Source organism: Haplochromis burtoni, unplaced genomic scaffold (genome assembly GCF_018398535.1).
Source record: "Haplochromis burtoni strain Fernald_Lab_line unplaced genomic scaffold, NCSU_Asbu1 Contig_175, whole genome shotgun sequence".
Taxonomy (NCBI): Eukaryota; Metazoa; Chordata; class Actinopteri; order Cichliformes; family Cichlidae; genus Haplochromis; species Haplochromis burtoni.
Genome location: NW_024582536.1, coordinates 1,307,213 through 1,317,737, shown reverse-complemented (window position 1 = coordinate 1,317,737; position 10,525 = coordinate 1,307,213). Strand labels below are relative to the sequence as shown.

Genomic DNA, 10,525 nt, shown 5'->3' with positions numbered 1-10,525 from the left:
TGAGTAAATCGGTTTGGCTGAGATTAAAGTTATAGTTTTTACACAGCTGAATAAACGTCAAGCAGACAGCTGATTATCAGAAGTGTGAGATGCTCGAGAATTTACTCCGGTGTCCTGTTATATTTTAGATAGCAAGGAATTTATTAAACTTCACCGAAACAATCTGCAAATTTCATTAAAATCTAATGAACTATCATCTTGTCTTTATTTTTAGTTAGCACAGACCTTAAACACTTCAAGCTGTAAGCTAATGATAGTTATATAAGAGCAGATGCTGCTGGTGCAATAAGCTGTACGTTTTACGTCCAGTGGATGATGATCTGATTAGTCGACTAATCGCATAAATAGTCGGTGACTAGTCGACTATCAAAATAATCGTTTGTGGCAGCCCTACAGCTAACACTGCAAGATACGTCTGTAAACTGCACCTGATAATTAGCACTGATTCACATAAAAATGTAGCGTTTAATTTGACTCCTCAAAAGTGGAGCAGACTCCTTCCAACACCACAAACATGCATGAGAGGTCCAGTTCAGCTAGCAGAGCGCTAACAGCTACAGCCAGCTGTTAGAAAAGCCTTAAAAGATGAACTCTTTATGGACATTTTAACATGAGAGTCTGTGGGGATGGAGCCTCCAGTGGCCAAGAATGACCCCATTAGGAAGATGTTGTGCAGTGTGTCAGCACAGCTTTTACCTGTACGTCAGTGTCTTTGTTCCCTATGTTCAAACCTGAGCATCATTAGCATCCTGCATATATGAGAACACAGAGACACTGAGGGCAGTCAAACTGAATCTTGAAAAGATACTTTCAGGAATCAGATTACTGTTGGCAGCGACAGTTTCCTGTCAGTGCAGATTTGCATTCATACCACAGGTGTGTTGACCTAACGATGGCATTAAATGAAGAATTACAGGACGCCGTCCATCCAGACACGAGCTTCTACTTGTTATTCAGTCTGTGTCACTATGTGATGGATATGCACAGAGCTGAGCCGCTAGCATGGCTAGCAGTCTGCGCATTAACAACCTCTGGGACTCTGTTTGTATTTGCTCATATTATATAACCACACTGTAAATCCACTTTTCCTGCCTCTAATGCGGTAAAACTTCCTGCGGCCTTTCGGCAGCCTGTTAACCTGCGTCTGAACCTGCTGAGGAGCAACAGCAGCAGGATAAAACCTAATGAAAATCTCCTTAATACACAATAAGGTCCTCAGAGGGGGGCAGGAAACAAAGTGCAGGAAATCAAAATGCACAGCTCTGAAAGAAAGAAAGTACACCGTTTTTTAAGCCTGATCCCGGTGCGACTGTGTGATTTCTCATAAGTCAACATGCAGATTAGAGGAGCAGAATGAGGGCATTTCAGCGCCTTAACCATCAGCTGCACGATGCAAGTGTTGAGTCTGGAGATCAAAGAGGAGATGAAACAAAATCGAAAGCGTTTTATTATCTGCAGAGCTCGCCGTGCATTTACATCACCGACTGAAACGTCTCAGGGGGAGCGATTCCTCCGCAGCTCCTTCGCTCCGAGTTTTAACTCGGACAAAAGAAGCGCGGGATTAAACTGCGGCATTGTCTACATCGCAAACAGGGAAGGACACAGCAACACATTTCTGCCTCCGATAAAGAGCTGAGAAAGGCTGAGCTTCTCCTTCTGTGCCGCGTTCAGGTGACCTTCACCACATCGGCGCCTGTCCTTCAAATAAGTAAATCATTCAGTGACGAATGAATCAAACCGCGGCGTGTCCCTACTTGCCCTTCACTACAAGCTTTCATCACTCACGGCTCCCAAAGACAGTGAAAGGTTAAAAAGGCTCAACTCAAAAAGGGAGTGAAGAAGTTCACTCACAAAAAAACCTTTTAATAAAACAACGTTTTACCTCAGGCGGCTTAAAAGATCGATTTTTCTGACTCTGAGAGGGAATAAAATTTATAAGATGGGCTTGATGTTTTTTCCAAAATGAGCCAAAGCAGAGAAGTTCATTATCTCATCGGGAAAGTGTTCACTAGGATCAGAGCAGAGGATCCGTTTTCCAACAGATTTCCAACAGGAACAGAAGGATTTGCTGCCACACAGAGCGCCCCCTGCTTGCCATTAAAACGAATGCACATTTGTTCTACTTTATGTGATTTTACTTCAGTCTGGATGTAAAACACGGATTTAAGTCACGCGTCCTTTCTCATAGCCAGCAGGGGGCGCTGCTCTCACTGTCAGTCAGGTTGTATAGCAGTCTGCCTGCTGCTCACTGGATCTGTGACCACACTAAACATTTTGCTGATGGGTTCATGGACTCAGTTGCGCGCACCGGGTGCTACTAAACACAGTATCATGTTCATCATGGTCTCATCGGTGAACAGAAGCAGAATAAAGGAGGCTACTTCTTGCCCTGAGATTAGTTAATAGCAGGTAGAGATGGACCGATCCGATATTACGTATCGGTATCGGTCCAATATTGACCTAAATTACTGGATCGGATATCGGAGAGAAATAAAAAATGTAATCCGATCCATTAAATATAAAAAAAGCACCTCACAAAACTTGTGACACGCCGTAACTCACCTCATAACCTTAGCACGTCGGAGCAGTATGCATCACGTGATAGAGCGGCTGTGCCAGACCTGTCCACGGTCTGGTTGAGCATTTGGAGCTTCTGCTAGCAACCCGGCATTTCATCTCCGACAAAGTTATCCGCAGAGAGAAGTAAAGCAAGTGTGTAAGTCCATCTCTGAATGTTTGTAAAGCATTCCCACGTTAAGCTTCAACCGTAATGGAGCGACTGCCTCTCTCTGCTGCTACTTCAATCATGAAACTGTTCAATGATCGCTGATCGCTCTCTTGTTTGTTTTTGGCCCACTTTGCACCAGAAAGAGAGAAACCAGCGGCTGAACAACAGCAGCACGTTTAAGCTTGATAGCTGTTGTTAGAATTTATTTAATATTACTTTCTACACCAGGATCTTTTTCTACGTAGCTGACGGCTGGTAACTGTGCAGGGGCGGATCTAGCAAAGTTTAGCCAGGGGGGCCGATAGGGCATTAACAGGGAAAAGGGGGCACAAAGACATACTTTTCTTTCTTATTCTCATTTAAAATGTCGAGCTTTTAATAAATAATTATCTGACACCCAAAGTTTTAATTTGATGTAAAATGAATAGAAGTCAATTACTGTATATAGTAACTATTAAGTCTAATATACCCTAGTAAGCTATAGTACTTTTTCCTTTGGGAAGGTACCATCTGTGCAGTCTGCAATTTTGTTGAAGAAAGATGTTGAATCTATTTAATATTTCTTGAAAAATAATTGATTTCTGTGCATTTTTTTTCACACTGCATCAAATTAATGGTTGATTACGTCGATTAAGCATCATGAGGTGGAGCGTGAGGGGTGGTTCCCTATTTTTTATTTATTTATTTTTTGTGCTGGGAGTTGGCAACCTATTAGTTAGGTTGCTTAATATTTATGCTAAGTACTCTTTAAAATACCAGAATAGGGAGGATGGTGTAGGTTTAAGTTTATTAGATTGATCAGTATTGCTGAACTATGAAATATTTTTTTTTGCATACAGGTATAACAGAATAGCTTTAGTGTAGTTGTTGTTTTAAACTTGAGTATGAACTTATACAAAATGCAGCAAGATATTTAAAAAACAGTTTTGTTGAGTTAAAAAACACTATATCGGATTCATATCGGTATCGGCAGATATCCAAATTTATGATACGGTATCGGTATCGGACATAAAAAAGTGGTATCGTGCCATCTCTAATAGCAGGTGAGAGTGTCCTTTGGTTTCTGCCTGTGATGTCTAGTTACAAAAAGCTAAAGCAGTGACAGTAAAAGCATTAAGTACTCTAGTCCCATGTAAGAACTAGAGTAGCTCAGGTTTATAGTAACATGTCACCGTTGGAGGAGTTTTATTTTAAATTGAAAAGATGAAGGTTGCAAAACTCTCGGTAAACCAACAGGTTTCTGTCCCGACTTCTGTCCTATAATCTCGTTCAAACGTTTCATCCAGCAGCACTCAGACAGTCTTAAGCTCGCGAATCTCTTCGCCGTCGTGAACATGGCGAACAGCAGAATTTAAAATTGGTGACACGCACACACAGGCGGCTTCTTGTTAACAGCTTCCTTCATGTTAATGTGGATTTGGTATATAACGTTTCAGTCACTTTAATGAGCTGCACAGTTTGCTTTGTCAGCTTTTCCTCTAAGACTGCAGTGAATCATAGCACGGAGAGACAGATCTGTGTGACTTATTAGGATTTATGCCCTCGCACAGCGCTGCAGCGCACAGCAGATGACTCCGTTTGTGGCACAGCACTTCATTTATTATTATTATTAGGAGCATAAAATGTAGATCTGCTTTTACCAAATTTAGCTTTAACATTAAAAAACAACAGTATATTGTTATTATATTAATAATGTTCGTTAATTGAATGTAAGATGAGCGACGTCACAGTCAAACTCAATGAAACGTGTCTGTGTGTTCAAATTACCAAATATATCTTTACAAAATTATGATATAAGATCAAATAAAGTAAGATGGGCTTTATTTATCCCAAAGATGGGAAATCACTGTTACAGCCCAGTCTCAGGTCTTTAAATCATCATCTAGTGAATCTATTGTCTCCTCTTTATTTCACACAAATGGACTTATTTCCTATTGAAACACTTTATCACAAATTTGTCCTCGCTGGCATGAAATATGTTTTATGTCAGACGCACAAATCTGGGGTTGAGACCGTGGGGAGGCTCAAACGAAGCTTTAAAATAAACGTGGCTTTTTCAAACCCCAAACAATTACCGTTTAACACTTGAGCCAAACCAGGTGACAGGCTGCTGGTTATGAGCCTCTTTATGTTGTGTTTAAATGATGTGTGAAAATCTGATCGTGGGTGTCTACCACCATCCCTCCGAGCTCCTACTACAAACTGCTTTTACCTTTTAAAATGGAAAATCATTCACACTTGTAGACCTGTAAGATTAAACGCCGTGTTCAAGGTCGCTGTCCAGAAACACACATCAGCAGATTACAGGTTGTGACTGTTTCACAAACTGCTGTGAGATCAGATTAGGCCAAATATGAAAAACAGCCTAGTTCAATCAAATAAACATCACAAAACAAACTATGGAAGATTTGTTCCGTTAAATATAGAAAAAAGTGAAGAAACTAACGAAAATGAAAAGCTTACAAAGGAAAATCTAACAAATCATTATCAGCATTGTGGTAAAGATTTGTGTTTGATACAGAAACTATGAATCAATATGTAATAAACTGTAAATCGATAATAAAAATCCCTTTATTGTTCTCACCTTGTGTCTCTGATTTCTCGTTTCGTCCTTTCAGACACCAGGATTGTGGATCACGGAGAAGGTTTCTACCCGGGAATGTCCATCCCGTGTGCCGACAGCTTCTCCGGCTTCTGCGTTCACGGGAAATGTGAGATCAACAAGTACAACATGGCCACCTGCAGGTTTGTAACGGCCTCCGCTGTAAATGTTTCAAATAAATACATAAAAATGAAGCGTTTGTTTTTACTAGAGTCAAAGTTAATGGATGTCATCAGAAGTGTGGTGGTAGAAGTGTGAAATGTCAAAGTTTAAATCATGAAACAAACACTAAACTATTACACAATCCTAAAGTATGTAACATGTGACATCACACAGTCTTGTTGTGTGTCCGACTCAGATGTGACGCAGGATACAAAGGTCCTCAGTGTGACGAGCCTCAGGACTTCAACATCCTCTACGTGGTCCCCAGTGGACAGAAGCTGCACTACGTCCTGATCGCCGCCATCATCGGAGCCGTGCAGATCGCCATCATTGTTGCCGTAGTGATGTGCATCACAAGGTACTCAAGTGCAAAGAAAAAAATAGTGTTTAAAGTTTTAGTTGTCAAATATTTATGTCTTCACGTCTCATTAAAATACTTACAAAGTGTTAACTGATTTTAGTCTTTAGCATTTCTGCTTGATACAAAGCTTTTGTGTCCTTACAGTATTTATCAAAAGAGCGACATTTCTTTCACAGCAGCCTCAACACTGTAATAGCAGCAGTGTGTTAATTATTTTATACTTTACTAGAAAAATAGATGCAGCGAGTTGACTGAAACATGAAGTCTCAGTAAATAAGGCAAAAACAGAGTTTGTACAATGTTGAGCTGGTTGGTTTTCCTGCAGTGGCAGTGTGGATCATTACATGCTAATGAAAAGCCTGGTGGTAACTTTCTGCATTAATACACCATCTCCAACACGACTGCATGAAGTACAGCTGCAAACACAACAGAGCCTCCGCCATGTTTTACAGATGGCTCCCCTCACCGAACCACCTGAACTGAACATTCGTCCCGTCATGAGACCTGTGGTCACTGATTTTCAGTCCAGGTCTTGAATAATAATAATAATAATAATTCCTTTTCACTGGTCACTTTTTATTCTTCCACTTAAGAACACACCACGTCAAGATATGTGTTCAGCAAATAGCTCTCTGGGAATCACATTGTTGGTGTAAAAATACTCTTTTATATCTGTCAAAATGTGTTGCCAGTGACATTTTTGTGGACTGAACTAAATAAACTGGAACACATTATGAGGTTTTGTGACACGCTGCCTCGAAGATACAATTTAAAAATGTTTTTTTGCAAAATTGCCCGTTATTTGTAGACACAACGCTGGTTCAGTGCTTGAGATCTGTGCCCTTTTTATGCTCGACAAACAAAAAGAAAGAAAAACACGTCCTCTGTCTGAAAATGGTCAGGCAGAGAAAACCTGGAGAAGTTTTGGCCAAGACCACTTTAACTAACGAGTCTGATTCCTCGGAAAGAAAATATAAAGAAAAAGACTTTTGCACAATACTGTACAATGGCCGATCTAAAATCTAAAAAAGAAAAAGCACCAAATTGGGAGATTGACTCAATCACAGCATATAAATCTGATTTTAGTAACGGACACAAATTGTAACACCGACTTTCTCGCTCTCTTTGTCTTCAGGAAATGCCCGAAGAACAACAGGGGTCGCCGGCAAAAACAAAATCTCGGACACTTTTCCTCGGACACTAACAACAGGATGGTATAGCCGTGTCTGCCGGAGGTCTTTTTTGATAATTGTTTTCTTACGGCGCGGGAATATACCATTTTTTAACAGTAGGTGTAGTGAGTTTTCTTTTTCTCCTAGGAAACTGTTAAAAGAAGAATATTTATTTCAGGGGCCTTATTTTCCCTCCTTTTAATTTTGGATGGCATCTTTGCGCCTTTATTTTTTAGTTTTTTCCTCCAATGCCGCAAATAGTTCAAGGAGCCGATTCAACACAACCCGCTGTCACTTTGCATCGCTGCCATGTCCGCCGTCTCAGTTTTCCTGCTACGAGGTTTTGTTGAATGCTTTCTTTGTCGAGCTGGCTAACAGAGTCACATCTGCCCCTCTGGAATGTGCTATTTATTGAAAAGTTGATTTCTTTGCCCCTTTCTTTTCTGCTTTTTACTAATAACGTGCAGCTGATTACCAAATGCAGTGTTTTTTGTTTCCGTCCTTTTTTGTAGAGGTGAGAGGGGCCAGTTGGTACCATAGATATGTTTACACTCATCCTTTGGTCCATGTAAAGACTTCACTGTGTTCAAACAAGCTAATAATTTATTCTTACCATGAAGAATTCTTTTCTTGAAAGTAGCTTTTACTGGAAGTTTTTATGTTAACTTTTCTTCGAAATTGTAGTTTATGTATATTAGCATGACTTGTGATAACTGTACTGTGGTGTAGTTTTAACTTTTTAAAAGGAAAAGTTGTCGGCCTCGATGCCTCCTCCGCCCCTCCTTCGATGGTACTGTTAAAAGTTGGACTGACGAATGGAGGACGAAGGCGTTAGTCGGGGGGTGGTTTGGGGGTTTTTCCCTGAAAAGGAATGTGCATTGTCTGGAAATCAAATGTTGGCTTTATCAAGACAAGGAAACACACAACGAGCATTTCTGCCCGTCGTTGATGAAAGGAAAGTAAAACCAGTAAAGCCATGAACACAAAGGCAGGAATGCTGTATGCAAGATTGTAAAGGAAGGGCTGGACTTCAAATCGACGTCAACGTCCTGACGGTAATTTTCACGGAAGTCTTGGTTGCTTCGATCAAGGATTTTCTCTGAATGTGAGGGAATAATTTTGTTTTGTGTTTTCCCCTCAGCAAAACATTCCAAGCACAGACGATCCCACGAGAAAAAATAACACAGTAATAATACAGAATATAGCAGCGTTCTGTTCTCTGGTATGAACATGTGTGTCTCATGGTTTTAGATGAAATCATAGCGTCATTTGGCCTTACGTTATTCACACAAACACAGTCAAGTACTTTCGGCGAGGAGGAGGAAAAATCTGATCAGTATCCTGAGTAATTTAGTAATCCTAATAAATAATCCAAGCCTCCTCTTTTTGTTCTGTTTCGATGTAAAGTTTTGATTATTTTTGTAATGGACGTTTCACCTGTTTGACTTCCATGCGGCAGCATCGTCTAGATTCTGAGAGTGTGCTCGTGGCTAAAACACACCACAGCCCCGAGCAGGTCGCCAGCACGCCGGCTAATGTTAAAGCTTTGCCCGTCTGCTAGAGTCTGAGTGACGTAAACGTCATCTCGTGGACGTGCCTGCAAGTTTCTGTGAGAGTTTCCGATGCACCAACTACGTTTGCACCCCAGCTGGTGGAAATGCAGAAAACTGACTGGACTGACGAGTCGGCCGTGCCGTCTCCGGCTGTCCGAGTCCACAACAGACTGTAATCAAGGCTTAAGAGGTGATACCATGAAAAGAGCAGTTGGAGCTAATTTGGTGTTATTTTTTTTGTGAATGCAACGTACGACAAGAAAACACATTTGAGGTTTGCTCCGACAGCAATCACGCCGACGTTTCCGTGGGATCTTTGTGTCATCTGGTGAATGAGTTCTGTGTCGTTCCTCGTGTCCCTGACCGTCACGAGCCTGTGCGACTCTGAGTCCAGCTTTGTGTTTTTGTTCGTCACAACATCCAAATTTCATTTCAAATTGTGTTGAATTTGAAGGATGTCATTCTTCAGTGAAAGTGAACTTTAACACATTTCTGAAGGTGCAACATTTCATTTTAAGTAGTGTTGTCAGTGTTAATCTCGTTAAAATGACGCTAACGCCATAAGGTGGCAAATCTCCATTAGCGAGTTAACGCGGATCGCCCCATTCGAGGGGCTGCACGGCACTAACGCATTAACAAGCTAACTTGTGCATCGACGCTGTGCAGCTGCTCGCACGGGGCGATCCGCGTTAAGGCCACCTTATGGCGTTAGCGTCATTTTAACGAGATTAACGCCGACAGCACTAATTTTAAGTCGTGTTGTAATAATTCAAGAGGTCAGAAAATCCTTAAATCTGTTTTTCACCAAGTTGCCAACTTTCTTAAGGTCTGACTCATTTACGCTGTATTTAAAGTTGAAGTTGGTCAGAGAGTTTGTCTGTGGGAATACAACACAAGAAAAATAGCCTCATGTATTTAATGCAAACACAAGTGTCAGCTGATTTACTTCTAAAATTTAATTCAGAAACCATCCACCAGCAGCGAACTCACATCATCCACTGAGACCAAACAGTCCTTTGGTTCAGCTAATACACAAAAACGACTGAATAACTGTAAATAATTTACTGTATTTGCTGGTAAAGGTGAGACATGAGCAGGTGATGCCGCCAGATTTCACGACCACGCCCCCGAGGCTGTGCCCAGGTCCAGGGAGGTTTGTTTTCTTCTCTGTATGTTTCTGATTTGACGTTTTCTGTACCGTCTTAGTCTACATTTACAGGTTGTAGGTCAGCCCCTCCCCCCACCCCTCTGCTGAGCAACGTGTTTCTACTTGTTGTCGACCATCGCAGCCGTGACTTCTCTAAATGTGACTAGAATGTGTTTGACATGTTATATTCTGCATGTAGACTCGGCGAGGCTATTTTTGGTCTCTGACGAAATAAAAAAAAGAAAAAATGTTTTTTTAATGTACACCGGAGTGCTGTGGCGTCATTTGATTGAGTGTCCTGTGAGCTTTCTCTTCGATTTCTGCGTCTTCTCGTGACTGATGCTCTCGTGTTACGGCACACTCGACGCCCTGTGATGAATTAATGATGTTTTTTAAACTGAGTGTTGAGATGACCTTCATCATCAGTCGCTGGAGACCAGAGACAGTTTTGTTTTTCCTGTACAGACACGATGTCCTCATTTCATACTGAACACTAAAATTACACATTATACACCATCTCTGCCCCTTCATCAGCATCCAGCTCGTCTCTGTTAAACCTCATATAAAAGTCAGAACAGCTTTTGATTCAATAACTCTGTTTAGTAGTTTCTAATCACTCGGTGAATTTTAAATTTCAATGTATTTATAAGAAGTGTTGGTCAAGTTACTTGAAAAAAGTAATCAGTAACTAATTACTCATTACTTCCCCAAAAAAGTAATCCCGTTACTTTACTGATTACTTCTTTTCAAAAGTAATTAATTACTTAGTTACTTTTTAAAAACACGATTTACAACCTGAA

The 10,525-nt window shown here is 40.8% G+C and overlaps 1 protein-coding gene across 1 annotated transcript in view; it reads left to right on the top strand.

Moving 5' to 3' along the window:
• The window catches only part of tmeff1a (transmembrane protein with EGF-like and two follistatin-like domains 1a), a gene marked incomplete at its 5' end in the record, with an annotated part of 33,877 nt that extends 23,889 nt beyond the window's left edge, over positions 1 to 9,988 (top strand). Inside the window, 3 exon segments of the mRNA XM_005934113.3 lie at positions 5,347 to 5,473; positions 5,689 to 5,850; positions 6,989 to 9,988. Coding sequence (XP_005934175.2) covers positions 5,347 to 5,473; positions 5,689 to 5,850; positions 6,989 to 7,073 — 374 coding nt within the window.
• Between the last annotated feature and the right edge of the window lie 537 nt (positions 9,989 to 10,525).